Raw genomic sequence first — 22987 nt, 5'->3', positions numbered from 1 at the left:
TTTGCCCAATTATTGGTAAGTGCAAAATGCATAAGCAGTCCCAGAATCATGGAGAAGAACCTAAGTGTCCTACCTCCTAGTTAAATGCTAAATTTTCTTGAGCCTGGTATTCAGCAGTTGAAGTTATAAATTTGCTCAAACTGAGAGATGTGAACTCACATACCTTTTGTGTCACCATTAAACTCTGATTTAGAAGGTTAGAGGCACCACTGTCAAAGTCACTTTGAAAAGGGCAAACCGTCTTCAGTCCTTCACAAGAAACCCTTGAAGCATCATGTCTTAGGAGTGACTCACACAGCCGTGTCCATGCTACCAGGCTGCGGAGGGCCAGGGTGCAGGCTGGAGAAGTGGCCGCAGTTCTCCAGACCATGTAATTGGTAGCAGACTCGATGGTATGGTTCTTGCCCGTGGCCCTCAGCTCTTCTGCACAATGTCCTGGTTCAGTTTGGGGGTAGCACGAGCTATTCCCAGGAGAAGTTACACGTGAGACCACTCAGTGCAGGGGGAGGGAGGACGGCAAGATAATTTAGCCGTGGAGCTGTAAGCCATGCTGTGCCGCTTGCCCTCCAGGGCTGAGAAATAAGGGATTATGTCCCATTTTATTTACTGTCTAAACATAGCCTAATGGACCCTAAAAGTTCCCTCTAGCACGTCACTGTGAGTCTTACGCCTGCTGTTAAACACAGAACTTTTCTCTCTCTTATCCCTCTCCTTCCTAATAAAACAAAGCTGCTTTACTTTTATAGATATAACCCAAATGGCTTGGGTCCTGACTCTAGCACTTCAGCACAAAAGAGTATGGATCAGAATTCAGAAGAAACTCTGCATTTGGTGCTTCTTAGTGGCAATTGTAGGTGTTTTCCTAATTAGCGTGTAGGGTTTTTAGATCACCCCTCTGAAGCTGTGTCCTCAGTTCAAACTGGTCATAATTGCCTTCTGGTCTCAGCTAGTTCAGAACAGAATCTGAAGTTTTCTTCAACTTTTTTTTTTTTTCTCCTCCACTTAGGGAGATATGCCCACCGATGTAAACACAGTAAGGAAACACATGCATTCAGAAGTTTAACAGTGGCAGTTTGAAAACCACAAAACATTTCCCTGACCTACAGTAGAAAAGTACCAAAATGGTTAAGTGGTTTGGAAAGCTACAGTTACAAGGGATTTAGAAGATGGAATGCATAATGGGATATAAAAAAGCAGTTTTATGATTTTATTCAGAAAAATAAACTTAATTGGTATATTGTCCTCTTTTTTTTTTTTTTTTAGAAGTGTGCCTAGGAAATACAAACCACACACAATTTTTCATCATATCCAATAATCTATTTAAACACATTAATTGAAAAAATAATTTCCAGAATCATGCTGGAATTACTGAATTATTCTTCTTTATTGCAACTTGTCTTGGTCAATAGTAAAAGAAATCATCTCTGGATCTTTATCTTCGGTTATAATGGTCTGACTAAAATATTCTGAAATCAGTCATCTTCTACTATGTTATTTCTGTGTATCATCATAACAACTGAGGTTGCATGATTTGCTGAGATTAGTTTTTGACTCTCTCTGTGTATATATTTTATTGCCTAGTAGTAGAAAAAGTTTTATTCTTTCTATTTTTAATGATAGTCGTAAAGTGGTGGGATTCATCCTTGGAGAGCTCTCTGTAAGGAAGAGGTACAGGCAGATTCATCTCAGTCCCTTGGCTGACTTTGGGTCCTGTCACAATAAAGGTTAGCACAGAGCATGGTTTTTGCTAAAACTGGCTAGTTTAATTTGACTTGCTGACTCATTTTTTCAGCTGGTCTGTCATTCTACTCAATTCCAGAAGAGACAATGCGAAAAAGAAAACTCTTTTGAGCATGCCACCCCTTTGCCAAGCCAAGTAACAATTAAAAACTCCAATTTACATTGCAGTTCTTTATCTCTGTTAATTACCCAAGGAACAGTAGACCAGATGTACTGTCCTTTGCTTGTTGGCAATAATTTAAATTCTAGATTCTTTATAGATTAGCTGCAGATTTAACATGCTGCTTCTTTTCCCTAAATTACATATCATTTCACAACTTGATTCCAATGCAGTATTTCATTATTACGTTTGAGATCAAATGCTAGACAGTCCCATCTAATTGACTCATGGGTTTTATACACATACAAGCACACCCCTATGACTGTTTCTTATTTACTTAATTAACCACTTTTAATCCTGTTAAAAGAGACATCAAGTCACTGAGCTATCTTAGTAGTACTTTTTAGTGGGTTTTGGTCTTATTTCACCACCACCTTGAAGAAGAATATAATTTGAAGGAAGTGTTTAGTGGACACTAAGTTGTAACAGTTGTGAGTCCAGAAAAGAACAGAAATGTAATAGGGACCTTGTGAGCTGAGAGGTACTGATAGAAAATAACACTGTGATATTCAACTTGGAAAAAACGTACGGTGATTAAATAGAAACAGAAAGATCCATTAGAAGGGATATAGCTGACACTTTGTGAAAGAGGTCAAGGACAAATGGGGGATGGCAAATCTGACTTGAATTTACAAGGTGATACAGCAATAAAAAAGCAAATGAGATACAGACATATCAGTTGACATCATGTAACCGCTATCATTACTGATATTTTCAAGGTAATGGAAAGTTTTTTTCATCTGCCTCTGTACATATGAGCTATGGGAGGAAAATTTTACCACATCACACATGTGCAATCATTCCCATACCTGTTTGTGTAACTAGAACTGTAACGGGCTTGAGTCATTACTCAGGGAGGACCCTGTAGGGCATAGTTTTAGTAGAACTTGAAATTTTGCCTCTTAAAAAAAAAAAAGAGAAAGAAAAACTGATTTAATATTCAGTGCAATAGACATTAGTTACATTAATTCAGCTTTTAGGTGCAGAAACAGAGGGTTGATACATATAAAGCAGATCAAAAGGTGTTGCTAATTAAAAATGACATCCAGCACGAAGTTTTATTTGCCCTTCTTGCATATAGGGGTCAGCACTAATAAAGTTTCACCAATTGCTAGCTGCTGACTGATGATTTGGGGCTATTCCTACAGCTCTTGGTTAATATATAAGCTCCAATTTTGTCACACAATTTTTCTTACTTATCTGACAAATGAAGGTCTACCTGAGCACATGCTAAATAATATGAAAAATTCTATAAATGACCATGTGAAAACCAAGCAGCGATCAGTAAGCAGTTCACAAGTAGGGTCTCCAACTTTACATTGTGAATATTATTTATGAAAACATTAACTTATTACTCAATTATAGCCTGTTTGCAAATTAAGTGTAATATGTTTTAATTTTCAACATAGTCATCAAATTCCAAAGAAAAGGAATTCATAGTCTGATTTTGTACTGTGATCTATGTTTTGTAAAATGAAGTGGTAAAACTAAAGGTCCATAAAGAAACAGATGCCTAAAAAGGAAAAGCAGTCTGATCCTGGGCCATTTCTTATAAAGGACCTGATAATACTAAGCTCATTAAATCTGGTGGGAAAATATTTTTCCCACCTTTTAAAGGATTGTTCAGCTTCTGAGCAAAATGTTCAGCCAGAAGTTGAAACATAATATTTATAATGTTTCTGTGTCTCATAGGAATTGTAATCTCTATACAGAATTACTTTTTCTTTGTTTTTATTTTTCTCATTTAAATCAGACAAATTGCATGGAAAATAATTTCAGCTGAAATCTCTGGTTTCTTTCAAAAACTTAGATAGAATTTTGTGAATTCTTCTGGAATTAGGGCACCCCTCAGTTACAGAGATAGACTGGGGTTGAATTGGCCAAACAGAACAGAATAATGCTTACAAAACACGTAACTTGAATAAATATCAGGAGCTTAAGCCTGAAAGTCCTTCCATTGATTTCTGTTGATCTAATTTAGTGGTTTTAGCGGAAGTCAGAGAAAAAGGAGAATTTGTTTTCAGTAGTATTTGAAAATTTCATACCTTTTTTTTTCCTGAAATCATTTTATAACCTGAAAAAAAAATATTTTGCATTGCCGAGAAGAGGTTATGTCAACTAATTTAATAAAACTCTGAAGCTATAATTAACACCCTAGAAAAAAATTCTGTAAATGCTTCATAGAGAATAACCAATGTAAGAGATTTAAGTATCAAATGTTTATGAAAGAATGTTCCTCCTATGAGTTTTCCTACTTCATGGACCAAAATATTTAATAGGAATACATAAAATGTCACAATACTGGTGTATCTATTATAGTGATATAAAACAGGAATTTTACAGTTTTCTTTTACTGTTCAAATGTGTCAAAAATCCAATTATCATTAACTTGAGAGTAAAAGCTAATTAATGACATGTAGTAAAGTTATATGAATTATTTTTTTCAATTTGCATAGGTACGTGTGTTCACATTTTCTGTTGGTCAACATAATTATGACAAAGGACCCATACAATGGATGGCCTGTGAAAATAAAGGTACTGTGCAGTTCTTTGTGATTATGCTTGGCTAGAGTTTAGAAGAGGCAATAGCTTAATATTCTGTAAATATTACAGATTTTTCAGCCTGATTTTTAGTTTTATTGTATTTTTGAATGAACGTTCCAAATATGTGCGTGTGTATATATATGCAAACTTCTCATATTACTCATATCATATTACTTCTCTCTAATAATAATATGATGTTATGGTTCAATTTTGAGAATTATTGTTGATTTTTACCCCGATATCTTTCTTTATGTGAAAAAGAAGAAAAAATGTATTTTAAAAAAAGGAGAAAGCAAGGAAGTGAAATACTTTCTCTTAAACTTTCTACAGGAAAATGTGGACAAAAGCATTTAGAAAGAGTGTGAGAAAGAGGTACAGGTCTGGAAAAGACAATATAAAGCTAGTATTGCCTTGAGCAGCTTACAGTATAATTGTGGTACAAGAGATAAGAGATAAATACAGAGAAATAGAAAACAGATAAATTATTAGACAATCTTGTTTAACATTTTAAATAGAACAGTTGCTGGGACTGACTGAAAATGTGAAAGTACTTGTTTAAATATTCAGTAAGAAGCAAGAGGTGAGAGGTAGGATAGGTTACAAAGGCCTTGAAAATGAAGACAGCTGGGGAAGAAGAGGCAGGAAGATAAGATAAATCATAGATAATGTGTGGAAGAATCCGTAGCCTATATGAATAGCCTGAATATCATAACTACTTGATTTCTTTAGTATGCTGACATAAGCTATACAGAAGACACTACAACTTCATGCAGAGTAATAGTGGATGTGATAAAATTAAAAGATAAGTAGAAAGACTAAAAGGCTTTTTCCACTCTATTTATAGGTATGAAATGCATTCAGTGACAACATTATAATTCCTAAGTTTATTTTGTGAATTATTCTGGAACTAGAACTTCCCTTTTGAGTCCTAAATTTATTGTGTGAAAAGTGCCTTTTGTGATTATAAAAGATCAGCAGATTGTATTGTCAGAAAATTATAGAAAATCAAAGTGTTGTGTTTTGAACAGAGCATTTTAAATAAAATCTCTGCATCTCAAAATACAGCATGCCTGTAAACTCTATTGTTTTAAAACAAAGTTAAGACCAGCTGGCTTAAAGCATAACCATCTATGTCATCTTGTTATTCTAGCTAAATGATCATATTCAACTTTCCAAAATTAATGTATTTGTTTGTTTGCATATCCAGATAAGCAAAGTTGTATTTCACTTTTCCTTAATCAAAAAATTTAATTTATAATCAAGTCACATGTTGTTTAAGGCAAAGTGATTAACCTCAGCACTTTTACCTCTCCAGTCCTCCCCACTTCCTTCTGGTTTGACTTACTAATTCATGTTGTCTGAAACTAGATCTCAGATCCAGGATCAGGAGCGCTTTATACCTGTCTTTCCAGCTCTGCTTGCAGTAGAACTTCAAGTCTTCTTGGTGCATAGTGTTAGTTTTAGTTCAGAAAAATATGTAATAATATCATTGCTGAATGAAGATATTTCTGATGTTTTGTTAGAAAAAATATCTATTAGAATTTTTCATTCTTTTCACACAGTGCCTTATATTTTTATTCTATTAGCTCCAATATTGTGGCTAACTATATAGGTATAGTTGTATTCCTATATGCATTCAGCATATAATTATGTTGCTGTCACAGTGTATTATAATATGACCATTAAATATGGTTGTACTTCAGAATAAATGGGAATTCAGGAGTACAATTCAGTTCATTATCTCAGTTTAAAAAAAAAAAAAAAACAGCCAAAAGAAACACATTATACACTGTCATTGCTTAAGAATAACTAGCCCAGCCTATATGGCATGGTGTGGTTACCCAAAATACGTGACCATGCATTGCTGTGACATCTAATAAAAAATTCTTTCATTCATAAGCATGATAGTTTTCATAAAATTTTAATTAGAATTTGAGAGCTAAATTAATTTTCTCAAGATGAACAGCCTAACACCATCATATAGTAAGATATTATTATTTCTGTTCTGAATTTTAGGTTATTATTATGAAATTCCTTCCATTGGAGCAATAAGAATAAACACCCAGGTAAGTGTGCTTGCAGAATGTAGATACAGTTGTAACACAAAGAAGCGGAGTAATTTGTGTTCTTAAATACATTGCAACTTAACACCTCCGCTTGAATCAATTAAATGTTAAGTTACACTACGTTAAGAACAGAGAAAAACTGAAAGCTTTCTTTTACGTAGGAGAAATTATTCTGTAAAAGTTTTTTAATTTATTTTCTCTTTTCAGTAGTTGCAATGAGTCAAGGTACAGTGTGATCCCTGTTCCAGTATCCAGCTGGCCCACAGTGGCTTTCCTGCATACTGGCCGTGCTGGTGCACGCATGCGTGCATACTGGCCATGCTGGCAACCACTAGAGTGGGCTGACCGCGTGCAGACAGCGTAGCACTTGGAGTGATCCCTACCTGTCCTACAGACTTGGGTATCTGCTCACTCACAGGTGTCCTAACGTACTACAGAAACCACACAGCGGACTGCCCCCTCTCTGCATAAGGACTACATTTGGGGTTCAGTTTTCCTCCTGGCCTTGTATGAGCCTACTTTGATCCTGAGACACTTCAACAATTTTTATACAGCTCTCTAATAATTTTTCATAGCATGTTTAGACATTCATAGGCTGCTTCCTGCCATCCTAGTGTGTCCTACAGTATCATCCCAGGGGGCTGCATTGTGTGGAGAAGGCTGCAGGGCTACGTGAGGTCATGACCCTACAAAAATAGTACCTGGTCACTCAGCTGGACAGAGACAGGGATCTCGCACAATCCTGCTTATTGGAGAGGTTCCTGGGTGGATCCAGCCAGTCTGGGGAGAGGCACTGTCGTTCTCCTCGGAAAGGATGCCCGAGCAATTTGGCAGACGTGAGTGTAGATAATTAAGGACGCAGGACCCTGGGATTGTATGACGTGACCCAAACTGGCAGTGTAGATGAGCATACTTTCTTTGTCGTTGTCTGAAAGTCCATGTATTCAGATGTCCAGAAAAGCAAAGAAATACCATAGCAGTAGCTATGTCCTTCCAAGGCCAGGCACAACATTCTTGGCACAAAATGGCTTGAATGAAAGTCCTTTGATTCTGTTACACTCTTCCAGATAGTGCCTGGCAAAAGGAAATGTTACTAATATGCTAAGACAAATATGAAAGGCTGAAGACTGAAATAAGTTTCACGACATCCCCTCACAAACCAAACCAGAAGTCTGACATCTCATCAGACCATCAGCTTTATCTGCACCCTGGGACTAAAGGAAGACAGGGACTACAGACTTTTAAATTTTTAAGTTTTGTGTCAATAGGAGTTGTGCAGGTTCCTGCTGTAGGAGATAAACGTACCTGTTAACCACTCACTCTCCACTGCCTGCTCCCTCTTCTGGGTTGAAGATTCTGGGATCCAGTTGTAATTTCATTGTTAGCAACTAGTTTTTGAACAGAAATAATTTTCATTCTCACTTCTTGGAAAGAAAACAGTGTTTATAGATCTGTAAGGTTCATGTGACTGGCAAACTGACTCTGAAATACAGGAATTGCCTTGGCAATAGGTACTGCAAACTGAAGACTGAGTTGCTGGCAAGTACAAATTTAAAGAAATACTTAAATAAATTATTATATCACTGTTGAACTTTGATGTTATTTATTTCATTACTGTTTATATTTTATGCTGTTTCTGGACTTCAATCTAATAACTACTTTTGATGAGTTTATTACACTTTTTGACAGGAATATCTGGATGTTTTGGGAAGACCAATGGTTTTAGCTGGAGAGAAAGCCAAACAGGTCCAGTGGACAAATGTCTATCTGGATGCTCTGGTACGATCTGTATTTATCTCTGGTAAAGTAAGAATCTTTGTATGTGAAAGGCATAGTAAGTCCATAACCTGTCAAAATGGTAAAGCAGAACTGTAAAACTGGTAAAGCAGGTATTTGGTGTATGAATATAGAAGAGGACATTTATAAAATAAAGAATTAATTGTAAATTTCCATTATCTACAGTGCTGACGACTCAATTTCCTACAATCCCAAACATAATATTTTTGTATTTCTCATTTCTGTACACATCAGTAGAGGCACTTTTCTGAACAGCTCATACTAATATGCTGGTCTTTGCTTTCACCTGTTATCCTCATAAGTGTCCTTAATCTTAACCAGAGAAACATAATTTATTCTATGCACTATATGTAGGTCACTGCTGTCCTCAGACTAACAAAAGAAAAAAGAAAACTTTTCCAGTATTTTACCTATGCTGCAGCAGAAATCATCACTTATGCAATGGGAGCACTTTTTGTTTGTTTGTTTGTTTTAAGCATGCCTGGCAAAATGAAATCTGTCAATGGTACCGGGTGTCTGTACAGATTTTGTACTCAGATACTCAGATCTTTAAAGTATCATAGTTAATACAATTACTTGATTGCTTAAGGTAAGGATTGCTTTAATTGGACACTGTATATAATGGGGAAATAAACAAAAAGATAGAAGAAGCACTTTTCTTGCTGCTGAATTTATCACTTTGGTCTTGTAAAACAAACATATTCAGGAAACTATGAAATGCCAAGTATTATTAGCAGCAATCCAGACTGTTGCTTTAGATAACCTTGTTCTGAGTACTTCTAACTAGGCAAAAATTGCTGTAGCATGGTCATCCGAAATCATGTATTTATTCAAGTTCACATGGTCATCTAATGTCATGTCAAAACCCACTTCTTCCTGTCAGCATTACTGTAAAATTTTATCAACGCATCATAGAGCAGAACATGACACAGAGGAACCGATTTTTCTTTCTTTGGAATTTCAGTGGCCAGAAGTTCATTAACCATGTTTTCTTGGTTGCTGTTGAGGTTCTTACTGGAAGCATAAAGGATGTTATGACGAAAGTTCATATGTTCTGTGCATATCCTGTCCTAAAGCCAAAGCTAAATCTGTGGCCCGGAGTAGAAAGAGATCTACTTAACTAAGCAAAACGAGAGTGATACCTGCACTCTTCTCTCTTGTTGCTTTACATTTTCAGTGGGTTAATTCAAAGTCTTTTCTTCAAGCTTTTCTCTGTGTGTGTTATGTATTTGTGTGTGTATATTTATATGCACACATGTGAATACATATATATATATAGAGAGAGAGAGAGAGGTTCTTTCTACTGATACGTTTATTAACTAAAGACCAGTGCAAGCTAATAGCTGAAATAAAAGCTGAAATGGGTGGACTTTCTCATCGCAGATGTGAAGGCCAAAGTGGATGTAATTCACTTTTGGGCCTTTTCTGTTTACTAGATTTATCTGTGACTGGGACTAATTTGTCACAATGTTTCTTTATCTTAAATTCCCTAAAGCAACCTCATGTAGGGTTTGCCATTCTCTTGCTTGTGATTCACTGCAATTTCTTCTATCCTTTTTATCTTACTGGGTTGGATGCTAAAATAATGCAAAATGTATTACACAAAGCCACATTCTAATTCAGCTTACAGGAGACATTCACTTTTCATGAAACCTGGTTTAAGGTTCAGGTGCAGGTTATGAAATCCTGAGGAATTATGCTCATTTCAGGCTGTCTTTCAAAACCGTCTTTAATAAATTGATGTATTTTTGGCAATTCACACCTCTTTTCTCACCCTTAGCCTTTAAAGTTCATTAACAGTGTTGTTCTGGGCTTAGTTTTTGCCAGACAACCCAGAATTTTCAGATGCTTTTATGTTTTCCATTTATTCATAATTTATTTGCAATTATTATTTTGAAACCGTCCTCTCTAACTATAGATTTTTGGGGGGAAGTCTCTCCTTTCCCTGATTCTTACCCTCCCTGTTTCATTATGTAGCTCTTTAATGTTCTTTCTCTCAAATAGCCTTCCTTACCTTTTCTTCTGGTTCATCTCTAGTTCTTCCTTTTCTTATTCCCCTAAAAAATCCACTTCTTGTCTTCACCTTGCTCATTGTAACCTTGCTAACTCTGATCTCATCACCTTTCATTTGGTATACAAACTTAAGCTCATGAAAGACGGATTAAAGTTGGAACAGGTGCTACAGCAGTGGGAATATGGAGAATTTATTTTGTTAAAGGGATTAATAAAGTATTTTAGCTGATTTTATTCTAATGAAACAAAGGCAGAGAAGTGATATGAATCCTCACTAAAAATACATCAGAGGAATAAGCATCAATAAGGGAAAGGAATTTTTGAAGGTAAAAAGAAACATTAGTACTAAAAAGGTAGAATTGCCTGTGGACAATTTAGGCTGGAAGACAAACCTTTTCTGGCTATCTAAACATATGGTTTTCTGGATCAGATTATCAGTACGTATTGTCACTGTTAATAAAGGTAGATCAAATTTCTTATATCCTCCCAAGTAAGTGCACATTCTTCACTGTAGTGCCTAGCAGAAGAGTCTATGTAATTTTGCAGAGCTGATACTGGACATTATTACAAGTCTTTGGAAAGTAGTGGTGATATTTCTGTTAATTTTTTCTATGTTACCTCTGTGTCTATGTATTTGTTGCTTTCCTATATACTACCTTCAAGTTTGGTTTGACTTTCCCTTTTTTTTTCTTTTTTTCTACTAACTGACGTTCTTAGTATAGCAAAGACTATATGTATTAATGTGTTTTCATAACATTTAGGTCTTATTAGACTATTATATCCTCAATTGTTGCACACCATCCATTTTTTAAAAAGCAATTTATTCTTACACTTGTACACAAGACAATGTAATCTCAACTTTCTGCAGATAATTAGTATTGTTTTTCTTTTTTACAAACTAAAAATCAAGACTGCAATCTAGTTTGGCTACAGTAACCCCTGAATTGCTTTAATATCTTAGAGTTCAATATTTGTTATTAAACTAAAAAGCCTTTTTTTCCCCTCTGTCTGTGATTATTTCCTAGGAGCTGGGCCTTGTGATTACTGGAACTCTGCCTGTCTTCAATCTAACAAAAGAACAAAATGGGAAAATAGTAAGCTGTTACTTTTAGCAAAAATGCTTTCGGTTATTTGAATTAAAATTAATTCTGTACTTCTTGAGAAATGTGTAATTCCATAGAAAGCTTTCTACCTATTGTTTTGTGCAACAGAAACAAATGGGTCACCTCTAGTTATCTGATAGCCGCCTGGGAACCAGGAAACGCAGCTCACCCTGCCGTAGGTCTGCGTTCCAGTGCGTGACGTCCCTTGGTCTGTCTGCGTGACCTTGCGGCAGCGGGACTGCGTTAAGCACTCAGTAGATGGGAAGCAGATGATAATATTATTTAGGCCTTTCCAAGAGAGGAAGCCCAAATAAAGTTATTCCTTTTAAACTTAGTCTTTGACGATATGACATTTCAGGGTAAAAGGCAGTGATTTGAGACTTTAAATGAATTGGTTATATTGATTATAGAAAATATCACTCTGTGTACAGTATTAAAGTAATTATTTAATAAATACAATTGTATTAAATTGTATTAAATAAACACAATTCCCCATCCCTATTACTATCTGATGTGAAATCAAAATATATATTTGCAAAATCAGAATGCTACTTCTTTTAAAATCAGACTTAGAATATGTTTTATAGTATATAATAAAATCTTATACATTTGACATGATATTCATGTTCATTCAGGTCATCTATTACATCTATTACATTGATTTACTGAAACCTGGGATACAAATGTGTTTTCATATTACAGTTACTCCTTAAAGAAGCAAAGAATGCAAAAGTTTAGCCAAGATATTTTTTGATTCAGTTTCTCAGAGATTACACAGCCTCAGAATGAATAAATACAAGTTTGATCAATACCATTTCTTTTATTTGCTTTCAGAAAAGTTCTCTTAGTTTCCTATTAAAAAAGGTTTTCATAATCTTATCTACAAGATAATGCCTGGAATTCACTGAAACTGCTGTCTGAGAAGTAAAACAGCCTCAGTCTAGGAGAAAATGGAACATAAAAATATGAATCTGCTCCTGTTATGTCTCTACGTGAATTTTATGTTGCACACTACATGATGCATCTTCCAACACAAATTCCAATTTTTTTTAATATGGACGAGGAGGGATTGAGGTGATACTATGTAAATGACTGTCCCTTCTTTGCTGTGTAGGAGAAGAAAGTACATGTGAAGAAACTCCCCGAGTTTCTCACTTCAGATGCTGATGATTATTATAGTCACTTTTTTTTTTTTTTTTAATTAATCATTATACCATAGCCAAAAGAGGTTTATTGTTTTGGGATATCAGTTGTGAAGTCTCAACAAGAGGGTGCAATATTAGCACTATATGGGTACTACTATTTTATTGCAGTTTGGCAAACAGTACATATAACAGTAACAATATTAATGTATTGCATTTACTTTCACTGGTTTTGTTCTTGCATTTGTTGTTTCCATGAAAAGCAACATAAAATTATTAACATTGCAGCCCATTTCCTCCACCATTTATAGAGCTTCATATAATTAATGTCTGTTGCTCTTTGCTGTTAGCATTCCAAAATATCTCCCTCTGAAAACAATTTTATTTATAGGTTTTGATAGAATAAAGACCTTAAAATCCAAACATCTGCATTATCTCTTTCTTTTATTCAAGAGAGGCTGTAATGAGTGTAGTAACTGATATTCACTTTGATAAGCAATTTGCATATTCCGTACTGAATCCTGAATATATTGAATATTATTTTGAATCCCTTTGGATATTATTCAAACTATTCAGAAGAGAAAGATAAATAAATGTACAGCTTTTTAACTAGTATCTGGCATACAAGCGATGAAGGCAAAATTAAGATTCACTGACTCTTGCAGTTACGCTGCATTGTGAATATGTCAGCCATGTTCTAACATTTTGGAATCTTGTCCAGAATCAGCTGATTCTTGGAGTAATGGGAGTTGATGTCTCTCTGGAGGATATTAAAAAACTGACACCCCGATTTACAGTGAGTTGCTTTTGTTGGTGGGTTCTCTTTATGTATGATTTCTTTGCATGCTCTTTCTTAAGCCATACAGTAATGACTGGAAACAAGTCAAAACAACTCCAAGCTTCTTTTCATATATTCTTTTCCATAGTTGTAGATTTTCAGGCAGTTTTCTTTCCAGTTGTATTTGTGCTGTTGTGTGAATTGTCCATTGGGATGTATCTGTAAAAGCCAGCTTTTACATGGGGGTATATTCAAGCAGCCCTGAGGGCCACACACCTCCATACCTTGTCCTGTAGCCTATGGCACTGCTGTTCCATCAAGTAATATCACAGTGGACAGTACACAATCATGGCAGCTAATAATAATAATAATAATAATAATTAGTATTTATATAGGATAGTTCCTTATAGAAAGGTTCTTAAATGAACATGCCTGTCTGTGCACTACCCATTAGGATTGCTTTATATATTTAGATGTCCAGCTAGGGAACTTCTAAGAAAATATCCATTGCCGTGGAAGGTAACAGCTGAGGAAGCAAAGGAGTATGATGAATTTCACCAAAGGCAAATGTGAAGTCTGGCATCTAGGACAGAATAATTCCATGCCACAGTACAGGCAGGGGAAAGACAGGAGAGGACCTGGGGGTCCTGGTGGAAAAAAGGCTGAACATAGGTCAGCAGTATGTGCTTACAGTGAAGAAGGTCAGCAGTGTATTGAGCACCTGTGAGACATCATCAGCGGTACTGATTCCAGTTTTGACCTCCCCAGTACAAGAAATACATTGGCATACTGGACATACTGGAGTCCAGTGCAGAGCTACTGAGACAGTTAAGGGTCACATGGGTGATGACATACTGAGAGACAGCTGAGAGAGATGGGTTTGTTCAGACTGAAGGAGAAAAGAAAAGGAGGAATGTAATTTTACCTTCCTCATCTACCCAATGGGAGGTTATGGAGAAGATGGACCTAGACTCTTCTTGGAAGTTTACAGCAAAAGACAAGAAGCAACCAACATAGTTGCGTTAAGGGAAATTCCAACTGGAAATAAGGAAAAAAAAATCACTGTGAAAACACAAATCACTCAAACACTGGTGCAGGTTGCCCCAGGAGGTTGTGAAATCTCTGTGCTCGGAGTTATTCAAAGTGTACCTTTTGCAACCTTGCCTAATTTTGAGGTTAGCTCTAATTTTGAAGTTAGCTCTGCTTTCAGTAAAGGGTGGAACCACATGACCTCCAGAGGTCCCATCAGCCTAAGCTATTCTCTGAGTTTATGATTTATAAGAGAGTAAACATTCAAAAATATATTTTCTAGATTAGTACCTCACATATTTCATAATGCCTGAGACAGTTTATTTTCCAAATTCTGACAGTTGTTGGAAAACAATTTTATAATCTTTCTTTATTGCTAAGAGCCATATAATGCTAAACAATCCTTCTTTCTTTCAGCTTTGCCCAAATGGATACTATTTTGCAATTGACCCTAATGGGTATGTGCTACTTCATCCAAATCTCCAACCAAAGGTATGAAAAATCTACTAATTTAAGCCACTATTGTGTGGGGATATTGTCAGAAATAACAGAAACATCTAAGCTCTGCCTAAAGTGCCAGTTCTTGGTTGTGGGGGTGGCAAGAATGTTGCATGTTTGGCTCCTGTGGAATTTGGTTATAAATAAAATAAGAAAAGTGCATATTTCACACATATATGTGTGAAATATGTAGATTAATGTACATATTCATAAGAAAAGAACTAGGGATAGCTGCACTATCATTCTGAAGTAATTCTTGTGGTATGTTACAAGATACACTGGAAGCAAACTGAGGAGTTTATTAGTGAACATGTTCATTTTGTGATGCTTTCTCTTTTCAGAAATTGGAACTTTCATAGTGACAAAACTTCAGAAATCAGAGGCAAACTAAGAGTAGTTTACCTGTCCTTTCATATGTGTTTCTTTGCTTATTTTCTATTTACGAGAGCTGAAACCTGGGCTACAGAGCTGGGTGGACCTAGCTGAGAACTCAGTATCCTAGAATGCTAGATTTTTAGCAGTTCTGCTTGAGAAAGGTGTTTCAGCTGTGAAATCTGTATCTAGATCTGATTAGGATGCAGTTTTTCCCAAAGTTCAGGAAAATTTAAAACAGAGATTTCAGTTTGGTTTCATCTCCATTGACTACAGTCCTAACCTTGTAGAGGCTGCTTCAGCACGTGTCTCCTCAAACAAGTTGTCTCCTTGGCTTTGATGAGATTTTTCAACATGAATAGATTCAATTTTTTCCCGAATCAGAACTTTAAGATCAGTTTTAGCTAAGGGTTTCTCCATGTCAACCCATTTTATATTTAGCAGAATATTTCAAAATGCTTTTATTTTTTAATTCCATACTTTCAGCAAATGTCCCTTGAGGGGTCCATAGTGTATGAATGCACCATTCTATAAGAAACAGTTTCCGGCTGCATCATTGACCTCTTGGCTGTGCAACTGTCCTCTCTTGTTCCTTCATCAGAAGGATGAATAGCTACAAGAGGGATATCAGATCCCCTTTTCCAGTACTTCATCATGCTTAACTGTCATAGACAGGCAGAGAAAGCAATGATGAATTCATCTACATACTGTAGTGATAGATTTAATTCGCAAGCCAGGGGCAGTCAGCTTTATGAATATGTCCTGTGAATTAATTTCCTGGTGAAGTAATGAATATGTTTGAAGTCTTTTGCCAAGGGTGTAACAAAGGAGGGGGAGAGGGAAGATCCTTTTGAAGAAGAGAAAGAATTATTCAGGCCTAACTATTGATGAAATTTTTCAGTTTTGTCTGTATTTATCCCATTTGACTGATTTTGAAAGTACCCTTTTAAAAAGAAGAATAAAGGAAAAGAAGGATTTTATATAGGTTTCATAATTATATATATTATATTTTTTTATAGATTTTGTAATTTACAGGCACTTCAGTTTTTGCAAATATGCATTAGGTCTTGATAATATGTTAAGAAAAGTGGAAGTTTTGATTTGGTGATTTAGCTTGCTAAATTATCCTCAAGCAAATAATTGCATCATTATTGACTGAATCTTTTCTTAATTAGAGTTTATTGGGAACTCAGAGGATGACGAGTGGTTTATTTACCTTTTCCTTATATGACAATGAAAAGAGCCCTCTGTTAACAGAAGGAATACAAATTAAAGCAATGTAGTAGTTTTATTTTAGACACAGTCACATGAAGAGCTGATGGATGTGGATTCTGTTAATCTCACGTGTGCTGTTATTCTGCAGTGTGAGCTAATAACCTTAGAGAATAGAGAACTCAGCTTGTCCCAACTAAATGTAGGCAAAGACTGAGATACCTTATTAGGAGATTAATTGCCACAGTTTCTCTGTGTACTTTTTTATTTAAAAGGATTTAGAAGTCCAGAGATGCTTTCAAATGCTTCTCTAATATTTGATTTGGAATATGTTTAATAAAAGATATTTTATAAGTGATATATTATGGTTTATGTCTTAGAATAGTGTCTAAATGTAATATTAAGCATATGCATTATTATTATTGTTATTGTTGTTATTAACAGTTACACAGACTAGACTTTTTCACTCCCAGTTTGTTTGGGGTGGTGCATGCTATTCAGACTGATACAAGAACTACGTTTTAAAACTAAGGTACACTACAAAGACAGATGTATTTAGACCTCATGGACTTTCTTTAACATGTCATATTAATTGTAGTTGAATCTCCTGGTAGCTGTTAACCTATTAACTAACAACATCTTAACCCTCTTTGCCAGCAATTTTTCAATAGATGTAAACTAAAACATAACTACGTCTTTACCTTTGAAGAGGTGAGGATGTATTAAACTGCCAATAGTTCCTTTTTCTGAATGCCTTCTGCTTTCCTTCTTAAAATCTGTCACCTGAAATCAAAACTGGTTCAACACAATTAACATTTTGAGAAATTTTATTGCAGTATCATCTCACAAAAAAAGCCCCTTGAAACTCAGAGCTTCTTAAGTTGGTTACACAACCAACAAAATTTAACAAAAGGCAGGTTCAAAGCGGATTAAAAACATTAATTTTCCTATCATGTTCTTATTTGTGCATGAAAACTACATCAAAGCACAATATAGGAAGCCTTTTTTATACTTTCACTTTAATATAGTTTTAAACTACTTAAAATAAGCATTTTTTTTTCAAGTTGGTTGTACTGGTGGATTAGTTATATTGCCTTTTAAAATACATATTTAATTTTACATTTTTCTGTCATTTTTTTTTGTGTGTGTGAGCATGTCTCCCCATTGTCCTGAGAGAGAACAGATGATATCCCACCAAATAAATGTAGTCACTGAAATGAGTGGAGTTAGTTTGCACTGAGCATGTGTTAACATGATTAGTTTTAGATTGGATTTGAAAATAGCAAATAGTTCAATTTCTGGATCTCTTCTAAAGATTGACATCCTTTCCTTCTTTTTCATTATGGTTCTGATCCAAATCCTTTTATTATTAACTATAAAAATCCAGATGCCTTCAGTAGGGTCCAGTATTTTGTCTTATGGTTTATGTTTTTAAAAGAAAACTAAGGGGAGAGCTAGTTTTAAGAGAAGAAGTAACAGTCAGCAAAAAGTGACACTCTTCTTTTTCTGTCTTACAATTCTGGCAGAATATGTGGGATGAGGAGCTCTGTTAACTTAATTCACATTGTTTTGCATATGCCTGTTTTCTGTTTGCCTAGACAAAACCTGTAATTCTGACAAAGAGCTCAAACTCTTGGTCGAAGTGAGCTTCCAGGAAAGTGCACACTGGACATTATAGATGTTGAGGGAAGACTTCAGTGCTATAACTGGGCTGTTTACTAATAGTGTAAAAATATAAATTACTGCTTTTTTGTTACTTCAGCATATTGGTGTGGGCATACCAAAAGTTAATTTGAGAAAAAGGAGACCCAATGTACAGGTAACTTTGGATGGAGGTGATTAGTGCATTAGAGTGCATAGATCTGGAAATACAATTAGAAAGCTTCTGCCCTGCTTACTAGGAAAAATCTAACTAGGGAACTGTTTACTCTGACAAACAGCTTCCAAAGCATGAAGCTTGCATCCTTCTTTGTTGAAATAATAGAAAACATATTATTGGCGGTAGTGAAGGGCGTTCCGTTAAATTATGGTGCTTTACTAATAGGCGCTAATTAGAGCTGCGCTGTAAAAATTATTCCTCAGATTTTGAAAAGAATTTGAAGACTGGAAAAAAAAAGAGACTACTTGTGCTAGCTTTGCTTGCGTAAACCCAAGTCCAGAAGAGCATTCGTACAACTTTATTGCCAAGTGTTATTGTACAGTGTATGCTGTATAACTTTACAGAATTCGAATGAGCTCTGCAGTCTTTTCTGTGGAAGTCGGAGCATATGTTTCATCTGTTATTTACAACAGGTTTCTCTGATTAGCAAGCCCAGCTCCACCGAGGATTAACTGCCATCAACCCCAGCAGGGAAAAGGCAATTAATAACATTTATGTAATGCAGTCCCTGAGCAGAAAACACTTAATGAAAACAGAAAAATCATTAAGGGAATAGATTAGCTATGTAAATAGCAAAATAACAAAATAACAAAATTAAATACAGTACACCATGCTAGTGTCTCACACATATGGGAATATACTGCAGGGTGTTAAAATGCAGAAGCCAGTGGCTTGCATAGCAACACCAGTAAAAACATGGTGTGAAGCCCTGACCTCATTCAAGTCAATGACTTCACCGAGTCCAGTGGCCGTGTTCACACCGCGCCTGGAAGACCATCTCTGGACTCGATTCATGCATCACGCACTGGGGAAAGCAGCACCAGAACACAGGAAATCTCCGTTTTCCAAGCGGGCCTGGCCCCTGGGGGTGTCGCTGTGTAATTTGGCCACGCGCGGCCTCCCTCTGGCACCCAGGGTTTTGCCGCTTTCTCAAATCAGCCCAATCGGGCATTACCATCATGTATTAAAAAAGCCTAATGGCCCGTATCTCCGTTAACACGCCAGGTATGAATAAGAGCTAGGCTTCTGCACCTCACACCATGAAGGGAGACGCCTTCCATAGCATTTGTGAGAATACTGACCTCCCAAAAGCACCCAACCAAGGCATTTTAATTAACTTATTTTTATATTGCTGCACCAGTTCTTTCTTTCTTTGTTTCCTTCTTGATTTGTCATTGAAGTAATAGATCTTTGCCTTTACTTGTCCTGCTAGAAATTGATCGCGCTCCCTTTATTTGCATGCTTCATTTGCTAGTGATTTACTTCTGTTTTGTTTTATTAAGTTGTGCTGGTAAATGTAGTGGTGTTGTGCTTATTTTAGTCATGTTGTGTGCATGACTGGATAAAGAGAAGAGCAAACTGAGCAGTAAGTTTGTTTCTTCGTGGCTTGGAATAAATCCCACAAAATGGCAACCTAGGAAGAGAAAATTATGGAGCCCAAATACTGGTAAATACACATTCTTTGGAGAAAAAGATATAGCGGGGAAAAATAGTCTTCCCTTTAAAGTACTGGGCTAGGAATTAAGTTTTCTATTCTAATCTTTAACAGATTTTGTTGTGCTTCGGGCACATCACATGATCTGTCTGTTTATGCTTAGTTTCCTCATCTATAAAAAAGCCTTAAGTTCCTTATAAAGAATGTGTGGTGGTATAAAGTAACTCTGAAAGTAAACTATAAGAATCAGTTAATGTGTACTTGGATTTTGACAGACTGTTTTGTCTTTGGGACTCCTTAACTATGGCCAACCCAGGTTATCATTTGAAATAAATATTTGACCTTGATTTGATGTGACGGCTTTTTTTTTTTCTTTTTATTACCATTTCTTTTCTTCTCTGTTCCTTTGTGTGTTGGAATGGAATGTGAACTTCACAAATGCCTCTTCTGCCATGGCAATGCCTTCATGCATGCTGTTTGGGTTTGACCATGCTATTCATTATCCATTGCATGTAAGAAAATGTATTTTTTTATTTATTTTTACATTTTAGCCTTTCGCTATTTATTTTAAGAGTGTGGTTTTGTTGGGGGAAAAAAGCACTCAATAACAAAAGATAAATTGCATTGAATTTTTACAGTATGTATCTTAGTGTTATTTTATTAAAGTTACTAGTTTTATCTATCCTATATAAATAAGAACATACAAATTCCTTTGCAGTTATCAGTAGAGAGTTAGGAAAAAAAAAAGTCAGAATCTTCTGTTTGAATATTTCCAGTGTATATTTTCTTTCTGAGAATACTTTTTTCTCATAGTAGACAATAACACTTACTTTCTAAGAAAATGAAAAATTCCATATATCCAGTAGCATGTACTTTTGTTCCTCAAAAATATAAAGGAATAATCTTCTATTTTTTTACACTATTTTATATTAAAGTCCTGGGCTTTACTTGTTATATGGGCAACAATTAAGCTCTTAATACTCCAGAATATTACCTGAAGGCATCTTTTGCCAGCTATTCAGGACATGATTTTCTTCCATTATAAACTGGAAATAAATATGTAAAACTGAGATTAAAAGAGTGTCCTGCTTGCATTATTCGGTAGAATAGTCACACCTACATTTGTCATGCAGCGATTGCCAAAGTGTCTTGTCTAACTGTAATGACTGTAGTCTATTAGAATAAAGAAAATGCAGTCATGGTTTTGAAAGAAGGGACTTCAATCTACTCAATGAATACAATACCATAGCTGAATCACTGAAATCCCTTAAAAGATGTCATTATCACAAATTGCGGTAGTCTTGAAAGAATAGTGTCAGCCGATAACAATGTTTGTGTTGCTGATCATACCAAAACCAGTGCTGAGTTACAGATAAAACTAGGCCTTGAGATCCTGTCATATATGAACTGTCCTGTTACACAGAGCAAATTATTTTCCGTCAGAATAAAGCAATAAACCTGGGCTTTGCTCCTCTTCTGTTCTGCACTATGAGATCATTTTCCAGTGGTGCTCAGCTGAGCGAGCAAAGCGTTGAAAGCTCGGAGGCGCTCTGGGCTCTCCTGCAATGCCGACCATAAACGTGACGTTTCGTTAGTTGTAAGCGACAAATCCGTTCTTATAATGGCTGCCTCTTTAAGTCTTGAACCCCAGGTCAGCCAGGCAGCATAAGAGCAAGCGTGTAGTCTGCTTTTGGCAAAATTGTGCTAGGGTGCAATTGCCCCATCTTCCCGGCCAACCTTTCCCCCTCCCGCCCGGGGGCAGCATGAGCGGGTATCCGGCGCGTCCTGACCCTTCTTCTCCCGACCTCACCGTCCCTGACAAACCAGCCGCTCCCGACCCCGCCACCGCCCGTGACAGGCTGAGGGCAGGCACGAGCCGTTGCCGTTAATCTAATTTTCACTTGTCCGGTTACCCTCTCCATTCAACGAAATGAAACAAATGAGAAAGGGCCTCTCGTAAGTCATTGCGCTGTAAGGGATTAGAGGCAGAAGGGTAAGTAAGCCTGTTTAAATAGCTTACTTTGAAATGAGGGGCGTAGAATGACTTCCAGCAACCTATCTGTAATGTTACAGTACGCCTTGTTTATTATTTGACCGTTTAATATCTTCTGCTTCAGAACCCTAAATCCCAGGAGCCTGTTACGCTGGATTTTCTAGATGCTGAGTTGGAAAATGATATTAAAGTTGAGGTGAGACGAGCAGGTTACTTTGAATCTCTTGCTGCATATTTTATTTCACTGCATGATCACTGAAAAGCAACAAATGTTCTAGATTCTGAATGGGAATCTGCTTCATTATAAATTTTAATTTGAAATTGTTCAAGATCATGAGTTTATAGAGAGATTAAGTTATAATGAAAATTTTCTAAAAATGATTTTAAGTCCCAATATTCTTCTTAGGCAAAGACAATGGATTTTACTCCTCTCATTTTGAAAGATACCATAGATGCTATTTAAATTATAAGTATCAATTTTCTTTGCTATGTGGGATTCCTGTTTTGTTTTGTTTTCTAAAACTTTTCAAAGCAGGTAACTTTTAAATAACATATCAATATATTACCTGAAATACTTAAAAATTATTTTTCCTATCTCTTATTAATGCAAAGTGGTGCATTGTTACTGTGGTGAAAAAAAAAAGAACTGAGAACTAAGTTATATAAAATGTTGGCAGCAATGTGATTTCCTATGTATTTCCAAGTTACAGCAGACTGAGGCAAAATGACACAGATGTGCAGGAAAGCACTGGAAATGCTAGACAAAATTCATTCCTCTTACCCCCCAAAATCATATTCACTCTAATACCAAATGTCAAGGGTATGCTTTATATGATGGTCTTGCTATGCAAAGTGAATTGGTGCTTCATAAGTCTAATAATTCAGTATGTATTTGTATTCAGCGAGTTCTATTTTCTAATTAGAAAAATCAGAAAATAATAAACTTTTTTTAAAAGCCATGACTTTCAAATGCATTACTATTTTGAATTTCTATAAAATACCTTGAATCATTGAAAATGTTAATCATATGTTATATGGAACACCTAGTTCTAATTTTTTTGCTTGCATTTGTCTTTTTGTCTTTTTTTTTTTTTTTGGTTCTTGCCTATAGATTCGGAAAAAAATGATAGATGGAGAAAGTGGAGAAAAAACATTTGAAACATTGGTCAAGTCCCAAGATGAGGTAAGAAAGAAACACAGGCTCTATGCCATTTATAGGAAAAATC

At 35.8% G+C, this 22987-nt stretch overlaps 1 protein-coding gene across 1 annotated transcript in view; it reads left to right on the top strand.

The window, feature by feature from the left end:
• The window catches only part of CACNA2D1 (calcium voltage-gated channel auxiliary subunit alpha2delta 1), a 163343-nt gene that overhangs the window by 108832 nt on the left and 31524 nt on the right, over positions 1–22987 (top strand). Inside the window, exons 8-16 of the mRNA XM_026068895.1 lie at positions 4357–4435; positions 6461–6510; positions 8200–8289; positions 11346–11414; positions 13287–13361; positions 14790–14864; positions 18217–18273; positions 21886–21957; positions 22873–22944. Of these exons, the coding sequence (XP_025924680.1) occupies positions 4357–4435; positions 6461–6510; positions 8200–8289; positions 11346–11414; positions 13287–13361; positions 14790–14864; positions 18217–18273; positions 21886–21957; positions 22873–22944 (639 nt within the window). The remainder of the gene's footprint in view (positions 1–4356; positions 4436–6460; positions 6511–8199; positions 8290–11345; positions 11415–13286; positions 13362–14789; positions 14865–18216; positions 18274–21885; positions 21958–22872; positions 22945–22987) is intronic.

Source organism: Apteryx rowi, unplaced genomic scaffold (genome assembly GCF_003343035.1).
Source record: "Apteryx rowi isolate R43461 unplaced genomic scaffold, aptRow1 scaffold_282, whole genome shotgun sequence".
Classification (NCBI taxonomy): Eukaryota; Metazoa; Chordata; class Aves; order Apterygiformes; family Apterygidae; genus Apteryx; species Apteryx rowi.
Note: the sequence above shows the minus strand (reverse complement) of the source record. Positions and strands in the feature narration are given on the sequence as shown.